At 37.5% G+C, this 25,585-nt stretch overlaps 1 protein-coding gene across 4 annotated transcripts in view; it reads left to right on the plus strand.

Annotated features, from left to right (window-relative positions):
• ARFGAP3 (ARF GTPase activating protein 3) overlaps positions 1 to 17,438 on the plus strand; it is a 34,374-nt gene extending 16,936 nt beyond the window's left edge. For all 4 annotated transcript variants that reach the window (XM_080361716.1, XM_080361715.1, XM_080361718.1 and 1 more), the window contains 9 exons: positions 489 to 535; positions 2,573 to 2,718; positions 6,253 to 6,378; positions 6,918 to 7,040; positions 9,919 to 10,056; positions 11,298 to 11,421; positions 12,440 to 12,530; positions 16,358 to 16,479; positions 17,180 to 17,438. In XM_080361716.1, the coding sequence (XP_080217842.1) occupies positions 489 to 535; positions 2,573 to 2,718; positions 6,253 to 6,378; positions 6,918 to 7,040; positions 9,919 to 10,056; positions 11,298 to 11,421; positions 12,440 to 12,530; positions 16,358 to 16,479; positions 17,180 to 17,197 (935 nt within the window). In that variant the 3' untranslated portion in view covers positions 17,198 to 17,438. The remainder of the gene's footprint in view (positions 1 to 488; positions 536 to 2,572; positions 2,719 to 6,252; positions 6,379 to 6,917; positions 7,041 to 9,918; positions 10,057 to 11,297; positions 11,422 to 12,439; positions 12,531 to 16,357; positions 16,480 to 17,179) is intronic.
• The last annotated feature ends 8,147 nt before the right edge of the window (positions 17,439 to 25,585 follow it).

Here is a 25,585-nt window from a genome sequence, read left to right on the forward strand (position 1 = left end):
ATGTCTGATAACACTTGTGATTTTTTAAAGTGATAATAAGTGATAATACAGATATGTTTCATCTGTGTCATTTGTGGGTTTAAACATAGCCAATACCTTTCTATCCAGGAAACAATTAATCTTGGAAATCGAATGGGATCAGGTGGATCTCTAGCCTGATTCAGAATAGCAAGTCCTGCATTCTTGTTCTGTTTACTAGCAGGTATCCACAACTGAAAACTGAGCTGTAATTTCGTTTCGTTGTGCATTTGCAGGAGATACCATATCCTCAATCAGAGGCGGTTTCCCGCATCTTCTTGGAGATATTCACAGCTCCATTCCCTGTAACTCAATTTAGTATTTCACTCTCTTAGTGTAGTAGCTTTAATACTTCAAAGCATTAAAATAAATTCCAAAAACTATTTTGAGGCTGATATTATCGTAGTTATCTCTGCAGCTCTGGAATTAATGAAATTGTATGTCAAGTAACGTACCTTTAATTCTTGCAGAGAACACCACCTTCATAAAAAAGAAGCCAAATCAAGCTAAGAAGGGGGTAAGTGTATATGTATATATACATATTTTTATCTATACTATAGATTTCTGGAAATACCTATGTTGCAATATGGAAATGCATCATGTAAGTTAGCACTAAACAGTGCTTATATTGGTAACAATTTATGAAATTAAAATGGAATTGAAAACTGTTTCTATATCAAAACAGCCAACAGTCTGATTGAAAATGGATTCTTGTTAAGATGAATTTGTCTAACAGGTCACTGCTTTTACGTAGTAGAGTGCTTCAGATCTGTGGGTTGTTTTCTGAAATCAGATAAATTCTAAGGCTGTTTTACATCTATGTAGCTCACTGAACCATCTAGAGTCGCACATGCATATCTGAGTGTCATTTTCTTTTTTGCTGTCTGGGCCTGAACAGCAGGTGATGCCTTTAAAAATGAGTAAAATAAAAATGTCAAAGCATATATTGATGTCAAGGTCTGTATCCCACTTCAGTTCTTTTCACAACTATTGTCCCTGCGACTCCACTGATGCCCTGTAACCTTTATTCTCACTTGCTGATACTGGGTTGCAGGGCTTATTCAGACTTTCACCATAGTTAGTTGGCAGTGAGATCTTTTTGTAGCAAATCCTGAAAACAGAGTTCCAATAACATTTCTGAGTCGCTAAGTATGTATGTGTGGTATAATCTGACAATATAAGGTGAGTTTGAGACATGTATTTCTGGAGCAGTCCTCATCTCATACCACACAGCAGGATGGTATTTGGTTGCATTTATAGTTAAGTTGCAGCTGCATTCAGTTCAAGGTGGTTTCAACATGGTTTACAGACTTGTTTCTGGATGGGGTCGTAGCATTTTCTTAGGCATCTGGCTTCTGTAAAGAAGGCATGAGGAGAGTTGAGTATCTCAAAGTGATAGTTCAAGGAACCTGAAAACTGAGTAAGACAGCTTTTAAGTTAGCTAGGAAAAAAACCACATTTTGAATGTATGGCACTTGAGGCCCAAGAAAATAGCCCTAATATTAGACTATCAGGGTGACATATTACAGGAAATCACTTCTTTTAACTCTGGGCTGTTTTCTGGCAAAAGAGTTTGAAGATTTATTGGAGCAGATTAATTTAGATTGAAACCTATTATTTTTGCTCCCGCTAGAGGGCCCTAATATGCAAGAGGAGTTTCTTGTTCTAAGTGGTATGCGAAGGTATGTTCCCTTACATTAAGAAGAATATAACTGGGTTCACAAGTGCACTTATAGTTGGTGAACAGTAGTTTGAGTGCTGCACCACTATCTGAATTAGCATCATTGTATCTCTTAGTATTTGTAATATAAAGTGGTTTTTAAATCTTTGATAATCAAAATGAAAGAGTATGTGTTCCTGTATTGAAGTAATATGAGCTTGGAATAGAATTATTTTAAAAGAATGAGTGCAAAACTGGAACCTCTCAGCTGATGTGTTTATCTAAAAGAAGTTTACAATGCTTTATCACATGTGAATGCTAATCATGGATACACGTATGTAGAAAACGTATATATTGCTCTTCTACCATAAGTCAGTAAATACTTGTGTTACCTGTGTACATGTTAATTAAAAATATGAATAAATAAATACTTAAGATAACACTCTAGCACTGGCTAGGGAGAACAAATTCAAGAATCTTTGCTACTTCTGAATGTAAACTGTGAATTAAGTGAATGAGCACCAAGAGGTTCCATTGCAACAAATTTTATTATGTTATTCCTATGCAACAAAATAATTATTAAGAAACTCAAGTTGTGCTGTATATTATTTGACATGCTGACCTCGGAACAATTTAAACTATAATAGTTCCATTGCCCTGTGGTACTTGACTGCAGAGCCAACTAAATTTGGAAGAGTTAGTAGAAGAAGCACGTGGAGAGTCAAAACATGAAAAAATATAATCTCTACTCTGAACTTGCATTGCTGTTTGCATGTGCTCCTGAGCAGAGTATAGGGATTGCCATTCCTTTCAAAGTTGACTGTTAAGTCAGTTGAGGTGATTGTCTCAGTTGTAATGTTGGGGCTTTTGTTTTTTGTTTTTCAATAAATCAAGCTCGGTGCCAAAAAAGGTGGTTTGGGGGCACAAAAAGTGAGCAGCCAAAGCTTTAATGAGATTGAAAAACAAGCACAAGCTGTAGATAAAATGAAGGAACAAGAGGATCTTCATGGCAGTAAGAAAACTGAGAAGGAAGAACCACTGTGAGTATGAATTGTATATACAATGGTAAAACATGAAGCCTAATTTCATGCTAATGAAGTACCTGTCAACATTTTAAATGCTACCACAGATTGGCTCATGCAAATAAAACTTCAGTTCTTGCTTTAAAGAAATTCCAAAATGTAGATGAAGTGATCCAAACAGTAATTCCCCCATTGCCCTTTTTTTGCTGTTATGTTCCTACAGTTGATAATTTACTGTAGAAATAGCGCAATGCTATATTTAAAAACAATCTTAGTGTTATTTAACACAGAAAATAAGGAGACATTCTACTGATACATATGAATAAAATGTGAAATAAATCTAAATTATGTTAAATTTAAGTATTACCACTGAAGACTCTAGCCTCTTGAATTTCCTTTACCCCATATTAGTTACTTAGTTTATTTTGGTTTGCTGTGGTGAACTGAATAGTGTTTAAAACAGTTTTTCTAAGAGCAAAGGGAACATACAAATATTCAGCTTTATTTGTACTCATTGGGTAAGGATTTCTATGCTGAAGGCAGGGGGTAGTTAAGATATGGCTAGAATTGCCTTCTAAAATTTCAGCTATTTTATATTGGAACTGCCTGTATTTTCACTAAAACCCTTTGAATATTTTTGTCTGAGGCCTCAAATCTCTTTGTCTGTCTTAATTAAGAAACACTAAGCCCTGAAGCTCAGAGAGTGCTGTTCCTGGTTCCTTCCACTACATTCCTTTGCTACATGTTTTCTGATAGCTGTCATCAAAATGAGACTATTAGACTATTGAAGAGTTGGTTATTGTACACTTTTACTGTTGTAAAGCTTAACATGCTAATATGCGTAATTTTTATAACCTATTGAGAATTTTTCTGAATTATTACATTGTTACAGGATTTCACAGAGGTCATACTACCAAGCTCTTTGGATTATTATCTCCTCCCTACTCCTTTTGCTCACTTTTATGTAACCTCTGCAGAAATAGATGTTTTGTGTGCATCAAAAATAGTAATCACAAGGGGATAATTCATTTTTCTGAAGTATTTTTACCACAAAGTCCTGCTTCCCAGTGATTGCCAAAAACTACCAGTAGAGTGACCCAGAGGAACAGACTACTAAATAACAAGAAAAACAATTGTTCATTGTTATTCTTTAATGATAGTATCTTCAATGATATAATTCAGATTGGAAGAAACTGTAATGATTCAGTTTTTGTATCAGAAATCAGAAATGTATCAACTTATATAGATTCAAGGCAACCTTTAGTATAAATTCATTGTAACCTTTCAGCAGTGGCTAGAACCTTCTAAAAATCGCTGCAAACATGAGAGGTGAACATTCACTTCAGCTTATGGATCCAGTCCCAGTAGAAGTGAGATAGCTATTTCCCTTACGATTAGCTTTTTAGATTTTTAACTGGAGATGGCAGCATATACCAAAATCAAATAAGGGTGAATACTTTTAAAATTGCATTTGCTTCCAACTAATTTGTCTGATGGTTTTAATTTTAAAAGCTTGAGTCATGAGCTTTAGTAAATTAATTCAATATGGCTTTGTTATGTGACAGGACTGGAAGCGATGCTTTTATGGTCTAGTACTCAGAAGGAGAAAGAGTCCTGAGGCTTGAAACTTAACATGTGAATTTATAATTGGAACACAGTTTCTTTGTTTTATGCTGGGCACTGACAAGAGAATAGATAACTGGAGTTCCTTTTTTTTAAAAAAAACCAGTATCCCTATTTGTTTTAGTCAACAGCAAATAAGATCTTTGATGTTTGTAAAACAGATTTCATAAGATTGGCTGCTAATCTTTCTAATTAAAATGCTGGACAGATTTTATCAGTAGCAGTCTTAAGTTGAATTTTGGAGAACATTTTCCATTTTCTGTGTAACCATTGATCCTGAATGTCAAGGATTGATTTAAAACATCCCTGATCATACTCTGTGCTTTGAAGATATATTTTTCTGATTTTATTGGGTTCAGAAGCCATTCCACAGATGCATCCTGGTTTGTACCTGACTTTTATTGTTACGAGCATCTGAACATAAGATGTAGTGATTTTTTTTTTAGTTCTGGCTCCAGGTCCTCTGAAAGCCTTAATCAAAGGATGCCTAATCACCAAACTGAGATGGCTCTCCTCCTTTTTGAAATGCCTCATGAGTGGAGGAGTGATGTCCCATTCCTTATAGCAGGCTGGTACCACCATCCCTTGTCTGTGAAGGAAGGAGACCAGATGTTGTGCCCTTTTCATTCCAGCACTTGCAGGCACACAGCTCGTGTCTTGCTGGAGATGCACTAAGCAGCAGGGTGTGAATTTGGTAGAGATGTGTTGTACTCTTGGTTAAAGTTAAGTATGCATGGGACCAGAAAAAATCAAGCTAGGAAGAACTTGTTTCAGTAATCAAATAGTTAGGAGAGACACTGGAAGAAAATACTCCTTGGTCAAAAACTTGTTTTCTTTTCATTCCTGCTTCTGCACAAAATGCATGGAAAGTTATGAGGGTTTTCAGACTTGAGCACTTCCTTTCTATTTGCAGCAGGATGTCTACCAGCAGCATCCTAAATCCCATTAACCTTTCTTCTGATAGGGTTCATTTATACTTTGGGTACTTTATGAATTAAAATATTGCTGCATTGCTCATTAAAATTACTATTTACAGCCATTTTAACCTATCAAATTAAATGTCAGCAGTGTTTCTACAGTTCTGTAATCAAGAGTAAAACCCTCTGTCTGTGCTACGTTGGTATTACTGGAAAATAGTTTTGAGGTATAGGAATGCTCATGGCATCTCAGAAAGACAGCTTAGTATATCTGAACTGGGAGGATGTTTTCGATGACAAAATGTGTTGCCAGCTGTGCAGAAAATAAGTTTTGGGTGCCTCAAAGTATCCATAATACAGAATATATTCCATTTTGGGACAGGGGAAGGCAGCAGCAATAAAGGAGACGTGTGGCCTAACTCTAGCACTTGCTTTGAGTGTGTGTATAGCAGCTGGTAAATCCACTAGGAGCATGAAGGGAGTGAAGGGCAGGAGATGTACCAGGGCGAAGCTGCCCATGAGGGGAAAACATCACTAGTGTTATATCATGAATTCCACAGTACTGTAGTATTGTGAGAGTTGGATAATTTTGACAACTATTTGGTATTACATAGACCAGGGGTGTCAAACTCAGCCTCATGGTTGCTTTCAAAAGGCTGAATGTAATTTAGGACTGTATAAATGTAACTACTCCTGATATAGAATAAAGACTGTGGAAAAGAGACTTTTTCAGGTTCAGTTAATGGTGGTGCAAAACCGTGTCCTGAACTTTAGAAGTAGCATGCTTCACATTCATTTTGAAAAAGACTGTTCAGACAGTCTTCTTACTGGCTTTCTCCCATCCTTGGGATTGGAATTTAATCCAATTAGTACTGAATATTTTCAGTAAGCACAGAACATACACAATACACTACACAATACTACGCTATTGTTAATTTTATACCGGTATTGTTGGGTTGGATGTTCAGTGTAGCATTTTACAGCTATATGTTAACTGTATGTTTTGTTGTAGCGTATCATCCTTACGGCTGGCCTACAGAGATCTTGATATTAAAACAAAAGAAGAAAAGTTAAATCTATCTGGTAAGAAGAAAAGTGAATTGGAGAGACTTGGCATGGGTCTTGGCAGCAACAGGAGGTATGTGGAATTCTGTGAGCTGTATTTAAAATACTCCATGTTTTTATGCAGTTATCCTTTGTTTTAAGTAGGAAATGAAAAAATATACTTAAGTGTGTTATGTAAACTTAAACAGTATCATCAAATAATCTAGTATTTGTCAGGGGCAAGATTACTTCTGATAGATTCAAGTTCTAACCTGCCAGACAGTTGTTAACTTAAATTGTAGGATGTCTGTTGGGTGTTTGCCTCCATTAGCTGACTGTGAGGAAGGCAGTCAGGTATACCAACCCAAGTATAGTCTGTCTTTTACAAGCCAAAACTTAAAAAGTCACATTGCTGTGTTTTCCAGCTGCTGGAATGATCTGTGTGTTCGGAAGTTCTGTCACTACTTCAGAGAACTACAGTTGAGTTTTTCATTCCTACTTTTTCCTTAGAAGTTTCCATAGCCTAGGCTTTATCAGCAAGTTTCAGAAACTAGAGTTGGTCTTTCATTTCTTGGATTTTTAGGCTATGAGCTTTGTCATCTCTTTACATACGTATTTACTTCCTGTCCCCAGTGGCGTTTCTCACTCAGTCATCTCAGACATGCAAACGATAGAGCAAGAAACACCTACAATTGCAAAGCCAAAGAAGAAATACACCGATGATGCAGAAGACTCATATTTCTCTTCTAGTTCAAGGTAATGTATAAGCTTTTTATTTTGAGTGAGTGTAGAAATATCTGCAAGTCACGTGTTCAAATATACACAATACATTTGAAACACAGAAGACAATTGGACTTGTCTATACACGTAGCGTATTGTCAGGCATCATTGAAAATAGTGAAATAGTTGACCTTACCTTGATGACAGATGTATTTCTAAAGAAATAGAGTTACTTTTTGTGAGAAGGAAGTCAGAATTATGCATTCACAGGTTTCGTCTTGTTCAAGTTGAAGTCTCTACTTGCACAGATAGTTGCCAGGTAAGCTTTTCTTTGCTGTATACTAAATCCAGTGATTTTTTTTTTTTGTCAGAATGACTTGTGTTTTGTGTTTGCTTTTGATTGGTTGGTTTGGTGTGGTGGTTTGTTTTGCTTGGCTGTTTGTTTTGTTTTGTTTTCTCCCCATGTTCTGGTACTGTCTTCAGATTTCACATAAAATAAGTATGGAAGTCTGATACTAAATATACTACAGTTTCATCAGTCTTTTAACTGGGTGTATACAAAATGCAAAAACATAAATCTTTTTGAAGTATTTTGTGTTGGATGTATTGTGTAGATGTTTGCAGTCTTATTTGACAGACTTTAATGTATTTGAACATAAAAGGTAAGTAAAAAATAATGGATAGATTTTTGATCAGAGAATGAATGCAATGCAAATTATAAAATACTCCTGTTGGAAGGGAGAGGAAAATTAATGAGTCCTACAGGCACTAACTGCAATGAAACAGCTGTTTCTGGACTGACAGGTAGAAACAGGTATTGCTTTTATAAACTGCCTTTCTTGGATTGGTGCCACAGAAACAGGAAAAATAGTAGCTAATTACTTGTAGACAAGCAAATAAAAACACAAAGCTTTTGTGTCATTACTTTGTAGTGTAATTACTAGTGGCAGAAATGCAAGTGTGGTACCAAGTAAACTAGCAGCAGCAATCTTGTAAAATAAAATGTATCATTTCAGTGCTTCCCTATTTGTTCTTTGGAAAGCACTGTTACTGCTCTCAAATTATTCATAAGCCTACTAGCAGGCAAAGGATAAATTATGGAAGAGACATTTTAATGTGTTTTGGTTCAATAATTAGAAGATAAATTGTAACCTAGCTGTTCCCAGCTCTTGTTCTAGTTATAGCAATAGTAGAATCTAATTGGAGTTGGAATACATATCCATTCTCTTTAAAAAAAGTATGAAATCAGTTTTTTGGACTCGGTAAGGTTTGTAAGGTGATTATTATCCTTTATTCCAAGCTGTGACTTTGAAATAGAGGAAGGTTTAATATCATCTTAGTACATGCCCAAGAGTAAAATAATGTTGCTGGTTATTAGAGTACTGATAAGTATCTGTAAACTAAGCAAGCTAAATGTCTCAAGGTTTAAATACATAATTGAAACCTCCCAAAATCCTTTGATTTTAATTTTTCTTTTTGCTACAATTTAAAATTTTATTTTCTATTGAATGCAGTTTTTCTTTCTCCTTCTGCCCAGCCCAAATACTGAAGAAGTATTTTGCAAAGTTATGAAAATCTGAAAGGGAAGGATAGTCTAAATAAATCATCTTACTCAAATAAGTTCTTGTAGCCCATGTCCCACTTCTCATAAATTGCAAAAACAATATCTCAACTATTCATTAACACAGACGTGGAGAATATTGGTTTTTAAAAGTGCTTTTCACATAATATAGATGCGGACTTTAATATCCTGTGTGTGTTCTATTGAATGACTCCATTCTGCTGGCCTCCTGTTGTTTTGATCATCTTAGGCCCTATCCTAGTTGGATCCAAACTTTTAAGAATATTTAACCACAATGGGAAATTCTTAATCTTTGGCACTTATATGGAAAATACTTCAAAACTCAATCTGTTAAAGTTTAGATACGTGTAGATAATCCAAGGGGAAAAGGTCAAGATAAGTTACCGCTGGAACTGACAAACATGTTGCTTTTTTTTTTCCTTTTCTTTCTGTTTGTGTTTGCCCAGCAAACAGTTTTGATATGTAAGATTAGATTGTCTTATTAACTCACATTTAAGAAAGATGTTATTTAGCAGTGTTTTAATGAAAACATTACAAAGGTCAGAAATATTTAATACTAATATCTTTTATTAAAAAATGTATATATACAGAACCAGAGACGAGGGCATTCCTTACTGCTCTGAACTATGTTTCAAAACGGGAGCAGATTCCCTGCTTGTGTAGCTTATAGATTGACTCGTGTGGAACTGTGAGATGAGCCATGGTCAGCCCCTTGGGTAGAAACCTTTGTCTTGTGTGGAACCACAGCACAACTGGACGCCAGCTGGGTGCCCTTGAATCTCTAAAGTGTTCAAAGGCCTTGAAAGTTGTGGTGGCCTTTTCATAGCTGGTTTCTTTATACTGGGTCTCAAGAGCACCACGTCTTTATGAGCAGGCTACTTTACCTTGTAGGATCATCATGATGCCTTGCTCATAGGGTCCATCCTGCAGTTTTCTTAGCTTCTGAAGGTCTTAAACCAGCCAGGTATCTTGACAATCTTCTTCCCAGTGCTTTGTCTGACACTAAAGAAGAAATAATACTTTGAAGTAATGAGTACTTCACTCTTTTTGATGGGACCAGATCTTTCAGGCAGTCCACTGCATATTTGTGAGCAAATCCGGCCTAAAGAAAGGCCAGACTTTTCATTCGGTTAAATACGTGTGCAAAAATACCCCCAGAATCTGTGAGCTTCAACTGTACAAGGCTGCTAACCAGTATGATGAAATCCAAATGGTTCACTGACAACTACTATTGTGCCAAAAACTTATTTGCTAGTGAACGCTTATTAAAGCAGTATTGATTTCACAACATAAAGTTCCTGCTTTTTCAATACTCTTTTTCTTTTATTTTAGGTACTATGATTCTTCAGATTTGAGGAGCAGCACTTTCTCTAAATGGGATGACAATACAGATTCTTTTTGGAAGAAAGAAAATAACAGTAGAGATGTTGATGTAATGTTAACTTCAAAAAGTACAGGATTTTCAGACAGGTATGCAAAGAAAACCTAACTGATTTTTGTGCAGCAAGCGCAAGGTTGTTAATATGAGTTTAGTCGTGGTCCTAATACTGGGATTTTTTTTCAGTCTAAAATTTTTTTCAGAAAATTTGGCCATAGCTTTCATCAGCAGTCAAGAGACTTCCTGTCTGAATTTCTTTTGTAAGCTGAATTTGCTGTTTAGTTATTTATATTTTAAGCACTAATTTGCTCAGTGCTGTACAGTATACATACTGGAGGTAATTTCCCAAGTGTTTCAGCAAAACAAGTATTAGACAAAAGATGTGGAGAGAAATTCAAATATTTACACTGTTCTGAGAGCTTGCTTGCTTTACTTGCTTTGTTTATTGCCTAATGAAGCAAGCAGAACCCACTTACCAAGTGACTGAAACTTTAGTGTACTCAGCTTTCAGGGTGAAGGTGTTGAAGATACTCACAAACAACAGGTCTGATTGTTGTGATAATAAAAAACAAGTACATTTCTTTTCTGACAGCTGTGTTTTTATCTTTGTAATCAAGTAGCAAACATAATGTGCAGTTTTGTGTGCTTGCTTGGTGTTTTTGCTTCTGTTCTTATTACCTGTATTTTCCCTTACCTGCACAATGTGGTTTACACACTTAATTACAATTGTTTTTTAAACACAAGCATGTTCTCTTGTTCCCTAAAGACTGAAGCAGTGATGCATATTACACAAAGTGGGGGTTCATGTCCATAATGCTATTACTTCATTATTTGAGTATATTTACTTAAAAAAAGTAAAAGAGAAAACGAGGCAAGTGTTGAATATGTATGTTTGAGGTGGAAGGCAGTGACAATGCAAAGGATGTTGTACTTTTTTTGTACTGGTATGTTTAAATCTGAGTTTCACTGACATTGTGTTTTGTTTTTTTTGAAGTTTTGTGGAAATATTCTGTTCTTGTTGACATAATTTTGGCTTTCTTTTTAAATTAACTCTGAGAATAAATATACAGGATTAATGAATTTGAAATACTGTATGTTCACCATCTTGTAAAACTGTCACTGGAATTTTGTTTGCTGCTGTATCAACTTAGTTATCTGAATTTCTTTATCCTGGATTCATACTGATTTAATTTTTATTAAAAAAAAAAAATATCACAATTATACTTTTAGGCTTCACAAAACTAAGATGATCGTGCTTCTTGTTTGATTTACTGCATCCTGCCATGACAGAAATAAAAGTTAAGTCCACTAATGCAGTTTATTTTTCTTTTAGGCCTACATCTCGTCGTAAGCCTGAATACGAACCGTCTTTAAACACAGATGAGGCACAAAAAAAATTTGGCAATGTAAAAGCAATATCATCAGACATGTATTTTGGAAGGCAAGATCATGCTGATGTAAGTAGAAAGCAGTGCTAAATATTTTTTAACACAAAAATATTCTTTGACTATAAGCATAGTGTTCTTCTGTAAAGAGAAGGCAAGAAATAGTTAAGATTGGTAGAATTAGTAAGCTTATAGAATTATGTGCACTCGATATTTGTTTGATAGAAGTGTACAAGTCTGATAACTCTTGTAGTTTACTGTTTTCTAAGGAGTTGCAGCTGCAAGTAGGGCCTCACTTCCCAATATTATCCCTTTCTGGAAGAAGTGATAGACAGCATTCTTTATTTTTGAAAGAATCAGCCTGATGGTGGATGAAGGCTTACTTTTTTTGTTCTGAACACCCAAACTGATGCTAACAAACCGTTGTTAAAGGAGCTGTCCCCTTTGTATTTGTTACATGGAAACGTTATTGTCAGGCTAAGCAAGCAGGTAAGTGGTTCAACAAATGCCGTGTAATTCAATCAGCCCAAGAATAAAATTATGTTGCGTTTTGGAGGCGAGGCATCATTTTTTAAAAAAATATATTTTTAATGAAATATTAACAGTGGAGACAGTAATGTAAAAAAAATAATAGATGTATTACCATTCCCAAGGAACTCGGAAAAAGTTGAATGAAAAGCATCATGTGATTAGAACTGTTAACGTGATGCTAACTGCAGTGCTTTTTCTTTATCGTACCCAGCCACTGCATTTCACATATTTCAGTTGTCTTTAATTCTTGTGTAGTTAATTCTCCTCTGCCTTCTTAGCAACCCCCCTTTTTAGGGTGCCTAACAGTGAGTAGGCCTCTTGGTGGTGCAAGTGGTAAAGGTCGCTCTTTGATCAACTCAGAAATGAGTTGAGATGATGACCAACTCACACCATCTAAGTCGTGTGAAAGCTACAAAATGGGAACAGCTTTCAGAGCGATCAGCTTTGAGTGGGTTTGTGTATTCTAAAACTGTATCTATAGTCTCATTAATTACCTGACACGACCTCGAAAGATGACAACATAGTGTTACAGTGCTGTTTCTTCTCAATTCCTTTCTAGTATGAAGCAAGGGCCCGACTAGAAAGACTTTCTGGAAGCTCATCTATAAGTTCAGCTGACTTGTTTGATGATCAGAAAAAACAACCAACAGGTATATATTGCATGGAGTGGGAAACTGTGTCATGCAGTGAATGCGCTTCCATATGCTACTTGTAGTTCCACGGTCAACTGACTGTTGCTATACTCTGCAAGAAGTGCAAAGTGCAGTATTGTGTTACTATTGCTAACAGGTCAAACAGAACAGGTGTAGTAATTACTTGTAAAAAATAATTTCCTACATTTCAGGTTCTGTAGTTTCAGTTTAGTAAGTTCAGTATTTTATACTGCATTTTTATGTGACTTTTTACAAATAATAGGCTAACTATATTGTAAATAATTTTTATCACAGAAAAACTGTTATAACTGTTTTATATACTTTGTTATAAAAATAAATGTGATAACACCTACCTATCAGGTGGTATCTTTGATAAGTTACCATGAGTAACTTATATATTCATATATGTGAAAGTAACTGTCATAATAATATCAAATCTAAGAAGAATCTTTAATAAAATGTTAGTGGCCATGAAATTCCCATGTGATCTATTGCATGGCATATCCATTCATCAGGATATCTGCTTCTAAGACTGGTCTTGCCAAATTAAGGAAATTTTTCAATTGGTTTGTATATTTAAAAGATTTGTTGGAACACCTTACACTGGAGAGTATAGTTCATCAAATTAGAAGAGAAGATTGACTGAAAAGTAGCCACTGAGGCTATCAAAAATCTCTCCTGTTTCTTTTCCAACACCCTTTTTGGATAGTGCAATAATGTGAAATAGAAAAGGTAGGGAATACTGGAACATTTTGTTGACTTGGTCAGTTGGGCTTCATTCCTTAACTTGTGAAGAAATAGAAAAAAAAAGAATTCTTGCAGAACTTGAAATCTGTGAGTAATTATATAAACAGTCTGGAAAAGCAAACAGAATGCAGCATCTGATTTTACTTTGGAAAAGTTGGAGGAAAACAACCAACATGTGACTGTTCAGTGTCGATCCCCAGAAAGCAGGTTTTGAATACACTGGCTAGTAGAGAAATAACTCCTGTTACCAGTTACTTAAACTGGACTTCCATTAATTGAAATGGAAAAGAAAAAAAGGAAGGGAGGAGGCATAAAGCAGAAACTCTAGTAATTTAATTTAGTCACTTGAAAGAATATTTTCAACATGGTGTCATACTTGTGCTTAAAAAGATGTGGGAAACAAAAGCAAAGAAGTCGTGTTTCTTTCTGAATCTGTAAACAATGTTTTCAATAATACACGAGATCGTGATAACAAACATTATTTTGTTATGTATCTGGTTTTGACTAGAACTTTCTTTGTCCTTTTTCTTTGAATTTTATTGCATAGAAATTATTTTATATAGAATTAATTTTTCCTTTAACGTGTGTAATATGTGTGGGGCTTTTACACAGTAATGAATTGGAGAATGAACTAAGAAAAGGTAAATATAGTTAGAGATGGGTCAATTTGTGCGATGTGGTAGATATATATCTACGTGTGTATATATATATATATATATATATGAATGCACCTTTCTGTGTATGCATACATATATATATGTGATAAAATTCTCACTGTATTCTAAATAAGAGTACTTACAGGCAATTCTGTGTTTACTATGTGTACGTGAGTTGTGCACAGACAACTGTTCATCACTCACCACTTGGAAAGGTTTTTGGGGCTTGTTGGAGGAATGCAGAGATTCCTAATAATGGGATAAAAATGCATGTCTGTGACTCAAGGTCAGTTTTGTCTTGAGGGGCATCTAATGCAACAGTAAATTTAAAGTTATATTACAAAGACTAAACTTCTGCTAAATGTTGTGGTTTGTCAGCTGCTCTAAAATAATAGTGAGGAAAGAAATGCACCAGGAATTATTAGTTTGTATATTACAAATTCGTGCTATATTCAGTCTACAGAATGTTCCTTTCCTGCATGTTTTTCTTTAGCTTGTCTGGTGTTGAATTAATGCCAAGGCCATCGTTAGTTTCATAAACTAAAGGTAATCAGGAAACTGGAGACTGGCAACAAAAACGCTGCTGCAATTCTGGGGTCCTTGCCAGAATACAATGTTCTTTGCATCAAAAGTTGTTTTTATGAGCACTGCTGAGATTTTAGGGTAGAACAATTTTGGGATGCTTGATTTTGTACTGAATGCTGTAGGAGTTATTTACCAAAAAGAGGTGGCTGCAAGAAAATGCTTGTACTTGGGGGATTGGACTAGATGATCTTTTGAGGTCCCTTCCAATCCAGAACATACTGTGATACTGTGATACTTTGTGTTATGTCAGGCCTATTGGTTAAGAAAGAGGGCATGTCAGATGACTGACTTGTAGATGCTGATTTTGAATGAAATCACAAGAAAAGGAGTTGCTTTCTTGTCTCACATACAAGTAGTTTTACAGACAATTACGCATAACCAGAGAAAACATGAGAAAGTGCATGTGGCTGTGAAGTGGTTAGAGCTTTTCTCAGTTTATTTATATCTGCAAATTTTATTTCTGTGACTCTCACTTTAATAACAAAAATGCTGAAGCATTTGATAAGCGGAACAGATGGTAAGGAAGTCAAAATTACAGTTCAGAAATAGGGCTGTCTCAATGACAGCGAATTTTTGAAAATAATTTATAAACAAGTGTGCCCCATGCATTGTAGAAACAGCTACTGGCCGCTTTAAACAATGGCGTGGGGGCTCTCTGAGTGTGACCGTGCACCTGCTGCCACAGACCAGCCTCGTAGCTTTGGTAGATCAAACGATCTGTGGTACTGTCTGCTTTGGCCTCCTAACAAGGCAGGTGCCTTTAATTACCCATGAAAAGAAGGGCTGCAAGTTCTCTCTCCCTTCCTCCTCCACCCCTGTTCCAAGGTAAAAAAAGGAGAAGAAACGGCTGCTGGTGTGAGGTTCTGTACGGTGCCGCTGTCAACATGAGGTACAGGGCTGCAGGTTGTGGAGTCTGCGCCTGGAATTGCTTCCCTGAGGCTCAGTAGCTGCTCACAAGTTACCCAACCAGTCATGACTATCAGCTGATGATGTGTCTAAATTAAGGCTACGGATTGCAGTCCTGATTTTGAAAACATTCTGTTTAGGAATGCTTCTTCTCAGGAGCCCAGTTTATTCCTGAGCTCATACGTAGCTCTGTGATGCTGGTTTACTGCTATTTGTGCCTTTCACAGTATCAGGTATTTAATATTAAGACATGCCAGTAATTCTTTTTGCAAATGAGTGGGTGATTGCAATTGCTAGCATGTTAATACTTCCCATGCTGTTAATTTTGGAACAGCTTTGATTTCTGTTACCTTTAGGCCTATACTTTTCATAGTAGCAGTAGAGCTAACCCTGGCCAAACTATATTGGCTTTAAGGAAGGCTACTTGCCAGCTTTGTTTTAGAGTTTTAAAACATACTTGCTTTTACTATAGTTTCTGTAGAATTTTCCAAGTCTCAGATGTAGTAATGCAAAATATGTGTGTATATACAGCATGCAAAGCATACCTATGCATGCACACAAATAAGGTTCATCGCTGCAGTGCATTCATTTTTAATTGCAAGGTGGTAACAGCTGCTCGGGATACAAACACAAATAACATTGCAGCAGATTGAAAGTCCAGAATAAATCATATCTTATCCAAACATTAATTGCTTATCTGGGAATACAAAGTGTAGAAGGTGACAGGTGGGATTATGAACAACTGAAAAAAATTAAAAGGAAGATACATTTAAGACATTTGAGATCTTTGTCTAGTGCTTTTTAGTGTCAATCAGACATTGGTATTTAGTGTTACTAGTAGTATATTGTACTTTGAGGGGAGGGAAAAAGGCTGCTTTAAATATAAAATTCTGTTTTCTTCTTGTGTGTGTGTGTGTGTTCTCCTTTTAGGAAGCTACAATATTACAAATGTCTTGCCTTCAGCTCCTGATATAGCTCAGTTTAAACAAGGAGTGAAATCAGTGGCTGGAAAACTTTCTGTGCTTGCTAATGGGGTCATGACATCTATACAGGTTAGTAGAAAATTGCAATATATTAACCATCAGTTGAAGTCTTTTTATAGGGCTTTAGTATCATGGATCCTGCTGGAGTGTCATCTTCAGGGAGAAAAGAATGAATTTGGTTTTGAGCTTTGTAGCCTCTCATGGTAGACAGTAGACCTTTATCTTTTTAAAAATAAACCTGTAGCTGATAGCTCACCTTCTTTAGAATATTATTTTGCCTTTTCCCTTGTATAGTTTATGTCTTTTCTTACAATTGAAACAAAAATTCCATCATGGAAGATATTTGCTGTCACTGTATTTTTAAAGTAATAATAGTTCGTAAGTCAGAACAAAATCGTTTAATTGGAAGGGACCTATAGCAATCATTTAGCCCAGCTTTTGTATTAGCTCTTTAAGTAACTTGACAGTAATACCTTTGATCCATGTCTGTGCACAAGATTAAGAGAACCTGGTCTCACTAGCGTAAAGTGTGCTTTGTGCTCCTGTTAGTTTGCATTTCCTACATGAGGTCAGTGGGAGCTCTCGGCTGTTTGAAAATCAGGCTAGTTGTTCTGGAGCTGAACTGCAAACTCCAGTTCTTGGAAGCGCTGGTCAACTTTCTTTTAGTCTTTAAGAATTAAATTATGACTTGTTTTACAAATGCAAGTAAAGCTAATTTATTTCAACAGAAAACATACTCACGTCTGTCTTTTTTGTTGTACTTTTCTAGGATCGATATGGTTCATAACATCTTTTGTATCGACACAATTAAGTGCGCTGAAGAAGGATTTCTCTTCAGATATACAAATAATCATACTGCTGATTCCAGTGAAGGTTGCCTTAAGACTGTTGATGTTTTTACTTGTTCCCACATATTTGTTTCTTTGTACAGCTTTCTGGCTCAGCCTCTTCTTACTGCTATTTCATTTTTGCAGAGTAGAAATCTTGTGCAACTTGTTACATTGCATATGCTTTTTTTTTTTTCTTTTCCCTCCTTTATGGTCTTGTATTTCTTAGTGACCTTAATGTTAGATGTTGGAAGCTTTATTTTATTACTGGTTTTGGCTGTGAGGCAGGAAAGAAAGGTTGAACGCATACATGGAAATGAGGCTTCCTAATAGAAACCTCAGTGCAGTTGCCTCCTGACTTGCCAGGCATAACTGGTCTGTCGTAGGAGCTGTGGAGAAGAAAATGTAAATTAAGCATATGCTGAGGTGGTATTTAGTGGGCTGTAGCAAAATAAAGAATTAAAGTTAAACCTGTGCTTATGGGAAAATAGAAGCTCTTGCAGGTATGAACTGATGTGCATTAAAATGGTGAGGAATTAGTGTTTTAAAACAATATTCCTGATAGAAAGTTGTGTGCTTAGATGTGAGATATGAAGAAGACAAGACGTGGTATATTGAATAGTGGATTTCATCTTGTCATGGAAACAATCTATTTATTCCTAATTTTGAAAGTTACAAAAAATTGCAATATAGAATCCTTAAGTGCTTTTTAAAAATCTGTATTGTGTACAAATTGAAAAAAAAAAATAAAGGACCTAACAGAGTAGTTAATTAAGTACTTGTTAAAAATGTTTAGAACAATCTTAGTTTTTTGATAAATTATGAAATATTGAATGAAGAAATAGTGGGGCTGTGTTTTAGACAGTCTAGAATGTACTGTTGAGGACATCCTGTATAAAAACGAGTATGACCTTAAAGAAAAAAACCTCTCAACCAAGAATGAGCTCAAGCTAATTCTGTTCTGTAGCTTTATTTCTTAATTCAAATTTGTAAACTGCTGATATCTAATAAAAACAATTGATATAAACTCATTTTTTAATTAAATTTCTGTGTGCAGACACCAGTCTCCAGCTTTCTAAATACTGCCATCTGTGTTCTGTCTATACAATGGTCTGGTAAAATTAGCCTTTCATTTCAATTAGTGAAACTAGCTTTCTTATTAAATTGCTATAGTGATTTAGAAATCAAAACACTAAGGCTGGCATAGAAAATAAGCTACTGTGTTGCAATACAGTTCACAGTATACCTGTGTTTTTATAGCTGCCTCTTACATTTAAATCTTAGTTCTGGTAACTGGTAATTCTGTTGCATTTAGATTCATTAATGCAAAAATGATCTTTCTTTTTTTGAGAGTAGTACAAGGTAAGTATTTGTTCTGCTTAACGGTAGAGCTTTACAATAGAAAAAAACCAACAACTTGCTTTGTTTTCTCTTTTCCCAGCCTATAGAGATGATTTTGCTAATATAACAAGCCCTGGTCAGGGCTTGCTTTGGTTTTCTCTAATTGCAAGTAGCGATTCTCAGTTTTCACACTGCTCTTTTGGTTCAGTCTACATACAGTAGTAAATTTATTACAAGCAGTAAGTGGTCTGATTTTCAGAGTTGCGATGTACCAACAGCATCCAATGACTTGCGGGATAACTAGGCTGTGTATTTAGCCGTGTGTGTGTGTATGCAGTTGCTTAAATTAAGGCAGTGAAGTATATAACGATATATGTGAATCACCTACACTGAAATAATTGCCTGTGTTTTTTATGCATCATAGCAATACAATGAACCACTCCCAGATGGAAAAATACCAACAAAAAAAATCTTCAGTACAAAATAAGAAGAAATTCTAGGATGAAACATCTTGGGCTTATCTAAAAGGCTATAAAACATGTGAAACTCTCTAAGAGATGTATAAACTTTTTCCTCTTTGCTGCAATCTGAAGATTACACCACAAGGGTCTCCTACAGGTGAAAAACAAGTTAGTATTTTCAGGAATATTGTGCAATTCAACATAAATGGGGTTTGTTGTTGCAGGTTCTCTATGGCAACCTGTGTGCCAGTGAGATGTTCTTTTGACGTAATGTCTGGATGAGCAGCTCGTGACCCCAAATACACCTGTGTTTTTGATAAACCCATGAGGTGTCACTCTGTTTCGTCAAGTAGAGGTGAGGAGTGGTTGCCATGTAGACTGGAAGAGCCAGCTTTAACTTCTAGTTGAAGTTTAGTTTAAAAAAGCCAGCTTTTTTGTCTTCTAGGGCTTCAGGATACCACGGCACCTCAGATCCTGCAGGTTTTGCTTGGACTGGATCAAAGGGAGAAGAAGTGTAAACCTAAAATGAGGTTTGCATTCCTACTTTTTTTTGTGTATTCTTGTCCTTTTTATCATCTTTTGGCTTCAAATGCACTTGTCAGCCTCTGATAAGAGGGGCAAATGACTGGCGCTGCTACAAGCTTCACAGGTTTTAGAGTACATGAGAAAACCACGTATCGGATCTGGTTTTCCAACAAGTTCCCACTTGGTGAAAGTTCACGCACAAGGTGGAAGTTGGCACTGGTCATCAGTTGTGCTTTGATGCAGTTCTTCTTCCCTTAATCCTCTTTTAGTACCATTGTACATCTTGCTTTTTCAAAGCTGGAGCTGAAAGATGGCAGCAGTTAACTCTGAACTGTTCGAGTTAAACTTTCCTCTTACAGTCCTGTAAGGACATTGCATACAAGCAGAGGGAAAAGGGGATTATTTAATACTTCACATTTTAGTAAAGTAACCTGCATTTTTATAGGTTAAATTGAAAGGGACAGAAAAATGTTTGGAGTTAGTTGTTACAGCACCAGAACCAGCATTAATTTGATGCAGAGACCTGTACTCTCCTGAGTGAAGAGTAGGGGGGAATCTTGTTACTGTCTGTTTCTCTTGCTCTTTGTAAAATAGGATGTACTCAATGCTGTTGTTCTGATCTGCTTCACATCAGTGTGTTCCATTGCTGGGAGAAACAATGCAGAGATGTTTTGGTGCTTATTTAAGCTTTTGTTTTAGAAGGATTTTGTAGTGCAAGGGTGGGCTGAGTGACTCCACGGCATAGGAGTCTGTGAACACTGCTCTTGTCCTGCACTTGAGTGAAAAGAAGTCTAGCTGTCCTTGGAAGTCAATGGTGAAGCTGAAGACCACATGCTTGCTTTGGTTTTGGGGGGATTCTGTCTAAATCAGCGGGTTTTGGCATATGTAATTCACACGTATGAGACTGAAGTCGCTTTGATCAGCAATGGCCAAACCAGTGGGTCCTACAGACCCGGAGGTTACCAAGGTGGTACAAAGCAGAAAAATTGCAGTCTTTTGTCCTGCTGCTCATAGTTTCAAAGACAAACAGCACTGCCTTGTCTTGCAAGATAAGCTGCAACTGTCAGAATATGTTACTTCTAATTTTAGTGCTTTCAGTTTAAATTTGCACTTGGTGTTTACTTTTTGAAACCTTCAAGGGGAGTAAAGCTACATGGCCTCCCACACAAAGCAATATGATCTCATGGTTCATTTTCAACTTAAATTTTTGTGAGACTTTTCCCTCCCCTTTTATGGTGGGCAATGTTACTTTCTTCCCACAAAGATACAAAAATAGAGAAGTGTAGCTCTGTTGAAGCAGTCCATAGAGTCTTGTGATGCTTGGGGGGTAATTAGAGAGTTGTGTTCATCCTGTTTGCAAACTATGTAAGAACAGTGTGGCCTCCAGTTTGCAAGCCTGTAAGTGTGCACCTTCTTCAACAACCTCCCCGTTTTTAGAGAGAAAAGGAGCAATAGAGGACGTGGAACTCCTTTCCACCTTCAGCTTGGCTTGCAGCTCCATGCTGAAGCTCTGCAACACCTGCTTCTTCATTTGTAGCTTTGGATTTTGTGTGATTAGTTTGAACTTCCTGTTCTCTTCAGTTCTCTCTGAGAGCAGGTTCTGATCTCAAAGGTAACTATTTCTGTACCCTAGCTAGTGAGAATTCAAATCAGTTGCCTGCTTACGGACATGTGTTGCCATTAGAAGTCTTAGCATACCTTGCCCGATCGCTGGCTGAGACACCAGAAGGTGTGAGTCACCTTGCACCTGTCAATCCTGAACACAAGGGCATTTAAGGTATCTATAAGTGGGCACCTGGTTTGGACCCTGTGCAGCTGCTTTACATGGAGCAATATGGATATCCACTCTCCACTGTACTGATGCTCTGTATGTTTACAGCAGGACTCCTACATTTTCTTTTAACTGGGAGATTGGAATGCAAGAGCTGTGGCCTTCCTTGGTGAAGGGTGGAGAAAATAGCTATGTTGTTGACAGACTGGTTCGAGAAGGCATACAGAAGTGTCCATGAGACACAGTGCAGAAGATCTGGGTATGCAAGAGGCAGGCTTGGTGATGGGGACATGGAGATGTTCCCATCTTAAAACAGCAGGATCCTATAGCATGAGAACAGAGGATTCCGCAGTCTGAAGTTTAAGTCAAGTGCTTTACTGGTTCATCAACTCTTGAGCCAATCGGTGTAAAAGAGCTTTTATATCTGTATTTATAAATTGATGTGATTTCTCTCTTGGGTTCTGTTGCTGTAGTGGTCAAGGGGACAAGACCGTTAAGGAGGTGAACATGCCACAGTGCTTTGTGGATGTGAGGAAGGCTAGCAGAAAAGCTTGATCAGAAATCATATAAATATATATATATATATATATATATTTATGTATATTCCTGAATTCCACTGATGAATGTGTTGCCATTCTATTACTTGCCTCCCCCTAGTGCTCCAAAGGTTTGGTGTATAGAGAGGGAAGGCACTGACACAGTAACATTGCTTAGAGAAGCTCCTTTGTCATGCTCTGTAAAGACCAGCTGTGTGACAAAACGTGTGCCCGTAGCAGGAAAAGACCTAGGACCTATTACTGAAAATGATTAAGGGGTAAGGAAATGGAGATTGGTCGTGTTTCCTCAGAGGGAGATTTCATTTGTTATCCAAACATACTCCCCTCGCTCTCTGCTCCATCGGAGGGCAGCCTGTGAAGCTCACAGTGCTCAGGCATGAGATAGCTCTTTCAACTCTGCACAGGAATCCCTTTTAAAAGCTGATGTAGAGCTGGATTTCTGAAGTAGAGCAGCCAGCCACTGAAGAAGCACTCACTTTCTTTTTCACTTTTCTCATATTGGTATGAATTTCTTCATTCCTTTCTGGTAATGCATAATGTGCTCATAATGTCTCCTGTTTGCCTGACAGTCCTTTCCTGTTTGTATCAGAATTACTTGATGCAGTAATAATTTATGATTAATGCAATTATAAATGCGTGCAATGCTGGATGATCCAGAAGCATTAGTAGGATGCTTTGGAGATGCACAGTTCATGAGAAGCTTGACCAATTTGAAGTGAATGAGCTGTATTGTGTTTGTAATGGGCTGGGCTGCGTGTATTTTCCAGTCCACACTTGCAGCTCCTTGTTTTCAATATCTGAAGATGACTTTTATATTCTGTAATACTGAACAGCACGCTTTTCTGTCTCGGATTCAAGAACATCAGAAAATAAAGGAAATGCAAAGCTATAGGTGAATTTTCTAGCTAGCATCTTAATTAACAGAGATCATCCACCAAAGAGGAATGCATTTTTTAATACCTGATTGTGACAGGCAATAACTGGCATGGAGCTGAGAGCCTTGCTACGATAAGGCAGATGCTGCTGCCTGTGTGATAGCAATCTGATGATGGATTTAATGGTGGTTTTTATTGGTATGTGCTCCTTTCCTGCACGTGGGCTACACTTCGTCACCCTCTTTCCCTGCCCTCCTGTTCGAAGTCAGAGCAAGCTGGGTAAGAAAAAACTGAGAAGCAAAACAGCGTCCGGGATGGGTTTGGTTCAGGTGCTTTGATCATTTGAGTGAACCACATTTTCAGAGCCAGGTAGCTGCAGCGGAGGGTGATGGACTGACGGGCCATCTGCTGGAGTGGGTTTCCCAGCCAGGTAAAATGAACTCATGGCTGTGTTCAGTCAGAGTTTGTCCAAAAGTCTGGGACTTGGCCCTTGAAGGGTGATTGCAGCAACCTGGCTTCAGCCCCAGGGGAATGCGCCCCAAGGCTGGGTTTTTCTCAGAGGAAAAATCTCTTTCTCTCTTCCCCAGTTTCGCTGAATTGAGGCATAAACAATTTCCTTCTATTCTGATTAGCACAAGGTTGTCTCCGTTTCAAAAATAAGCTGATGTTTGTCTCCATAATTCTGTGCTGTCTGAAACCCTTTGCTAAATTCACTGAGGAGAAAATGAGACTACTGACACCACCCCCGCCACCCCCAGTTATTTTAGGTTTACAAATTCAGGACAGCTGTATTTTAAAGATCCTCCACAGACCTACCTGGCAGCTATTACAGACATGGAGACCAAATGTCTGAGGAAGTTTTCTGATGGCCCAGCCTGCCAGGTCTTCTCTTTAGTAGGCCTGACTAACGTGTGTGTACTCAAGCTGCAACATCCAGTTGTCCAGTGGATCTAAGGAAACTTGCACATTGTTGTCCTGCTTCTATAAATCCAACTGAAAATCTGATTTCTCTGTGGGAAGAGAAGTCTCTTCTGAGATGTGATGAGAGCTCCAGTTCATCCCCAAGGACCAGTGCTGAAGGTAACCACCACCACCATTATCTGGTTTGGGAAGGCCAAATGAAGAACGTCTATAGGACTTTGTAGCATTCCCAAACCCTTAAATACTTTCACCTGTCCTTGAAATGTGAAGGAAAGCTGTGATTATGGATTAAGGCACATAACAATGATAAAGTGAACCCAAACATCCTGCTCTTGGGGAAAAACAGTGTGTGCCGATGAGTTTATTTTGAAAATGCTGCTTTTCTGCAAAATAAGTCATCTCTGAAAGAAAAAATGTAGGGGAAGAAAAGGGAGTTTGGGTACATCTGGGTAGAATAATGTTGAAATTATTTCTTTTTATTGAGTGGAAGGACTTAAATCCTTCAGAGCCACCTTGGCAGTTCTCAAGTGGAAGCAGAGGTGTGTGTCACCTACTGCTAGAGGTGGGGGGTGCTCATTCAGGGGGGTGAAGGGCCACCATGCACAAGGTGGTTTCTGCTTTGCATGGTTGGTGGTGGTGGTGTGGTGCTTGTTTGTATTCTTACAGCTAAGAAGTTTATTAAAAGATTTTTAGGAAATTTCCAGTTTAGATAATTGTGCCTGTGTTTGCCTGTGTTGTAGCTTAGAGCTACAAACTGCTGTGGTAATTTTAAGTGCTAAGTTAATTGCCAAAATAATTATTTAAGTCATGGCATTATTACCTACCTGTGTCCAACCACATCAAAAAATTAAAGGACGTTTTCTATTACAAAGTTGTTTAGTGATTATTTTCTGTAGTGCACTGTGTGGGATAAAGATGTTAAAGCCTTACAAAGTTGTTTGCCCCAAGTCTGGGAAATCGGTTGAGTACTATTTCTTCTTATTTCATTAGAATTTGAGGTTAAAAATTTGTTTAAAATGTTAACTATGCTAATTCATGAAAACCACAAAATGAAACCAGTCTGCTCTGATGAACAAATTGAAAAACAAAGGAAACAAAATACATCAACAGCATGCAAATAACCAGGATCTTTCTCTTGCTTTATGACTTGTGAAACATTATTGATAAAAGTGGGGAAAATTGATTGAAAATACATAAAAGCAAATGTTGTTTGATTTTTTTTTTTCCCCACCAAGAAAAGGTGCACCTTATTTGTGTCTTTGATGCTACTGGCATTTCTATCAAATGAGTGACGAGCAGTCAGCTGGCCAAAATGGGGCAATAGTTGATTAGAAGGTGTGTGTGGTAGCTTGTCCTGACCCTGGCATCCCATTTTTTGCTTGGTGAACATCTCATCCCCTTGCACAATGATTTTCCTGCCCGAAGGGCTTCTCTGTCACCACATGGCATTGCCAGCACCCGCTTCGCTTTCCTTCCCTTGGAGCGGTGCGGGTTTTATGAAGCCTCTCTTGTTTTGGTTGGGGTTTTGACAGCTGCTTGTTTTCTAAATGCAAGTGCTGGGAAGTGATGGCTGTGGCAGGAGTGGGCTGTGCTGCAGAAGGTCTTTGGGGTTGTTCTGGGCTGCCAGGACTGGAGGGAAGAAAATCGCTCCTAGAAGGAGGCACCTTGTCCTCCCTGCACCTGGATAATGGGGGTATCTGTCACGGGAGCTCCCCAGAGGAGCTTTTTGTTTGGTGCCAAGTTATGGGAGGACCCTGGAGGTAAGGACAAAAGACTTTGTGCCCTGGCAATCGTATGCAGCTTTTCTGGCAGCTCTTGCCTGGCCACCCTGGGCTTGTGTCCTCCTGCCTCCCTGCCTCGGGCTTTCTGTCACAGCAAGAAGACAGACCATGACTGG

Source organism: Nesoenas mayeri (genome assembly GCF_963082525.1).
Source record: "Nesoenas mayeri genome assembly, chromosome: 1".
Classification (NCBI taxonomy): Eukaryota; Metazoa; Chordata; class Aves; order Columbiformes; family Columbidae; genus Nesoenas; species Nesoenas mayeri.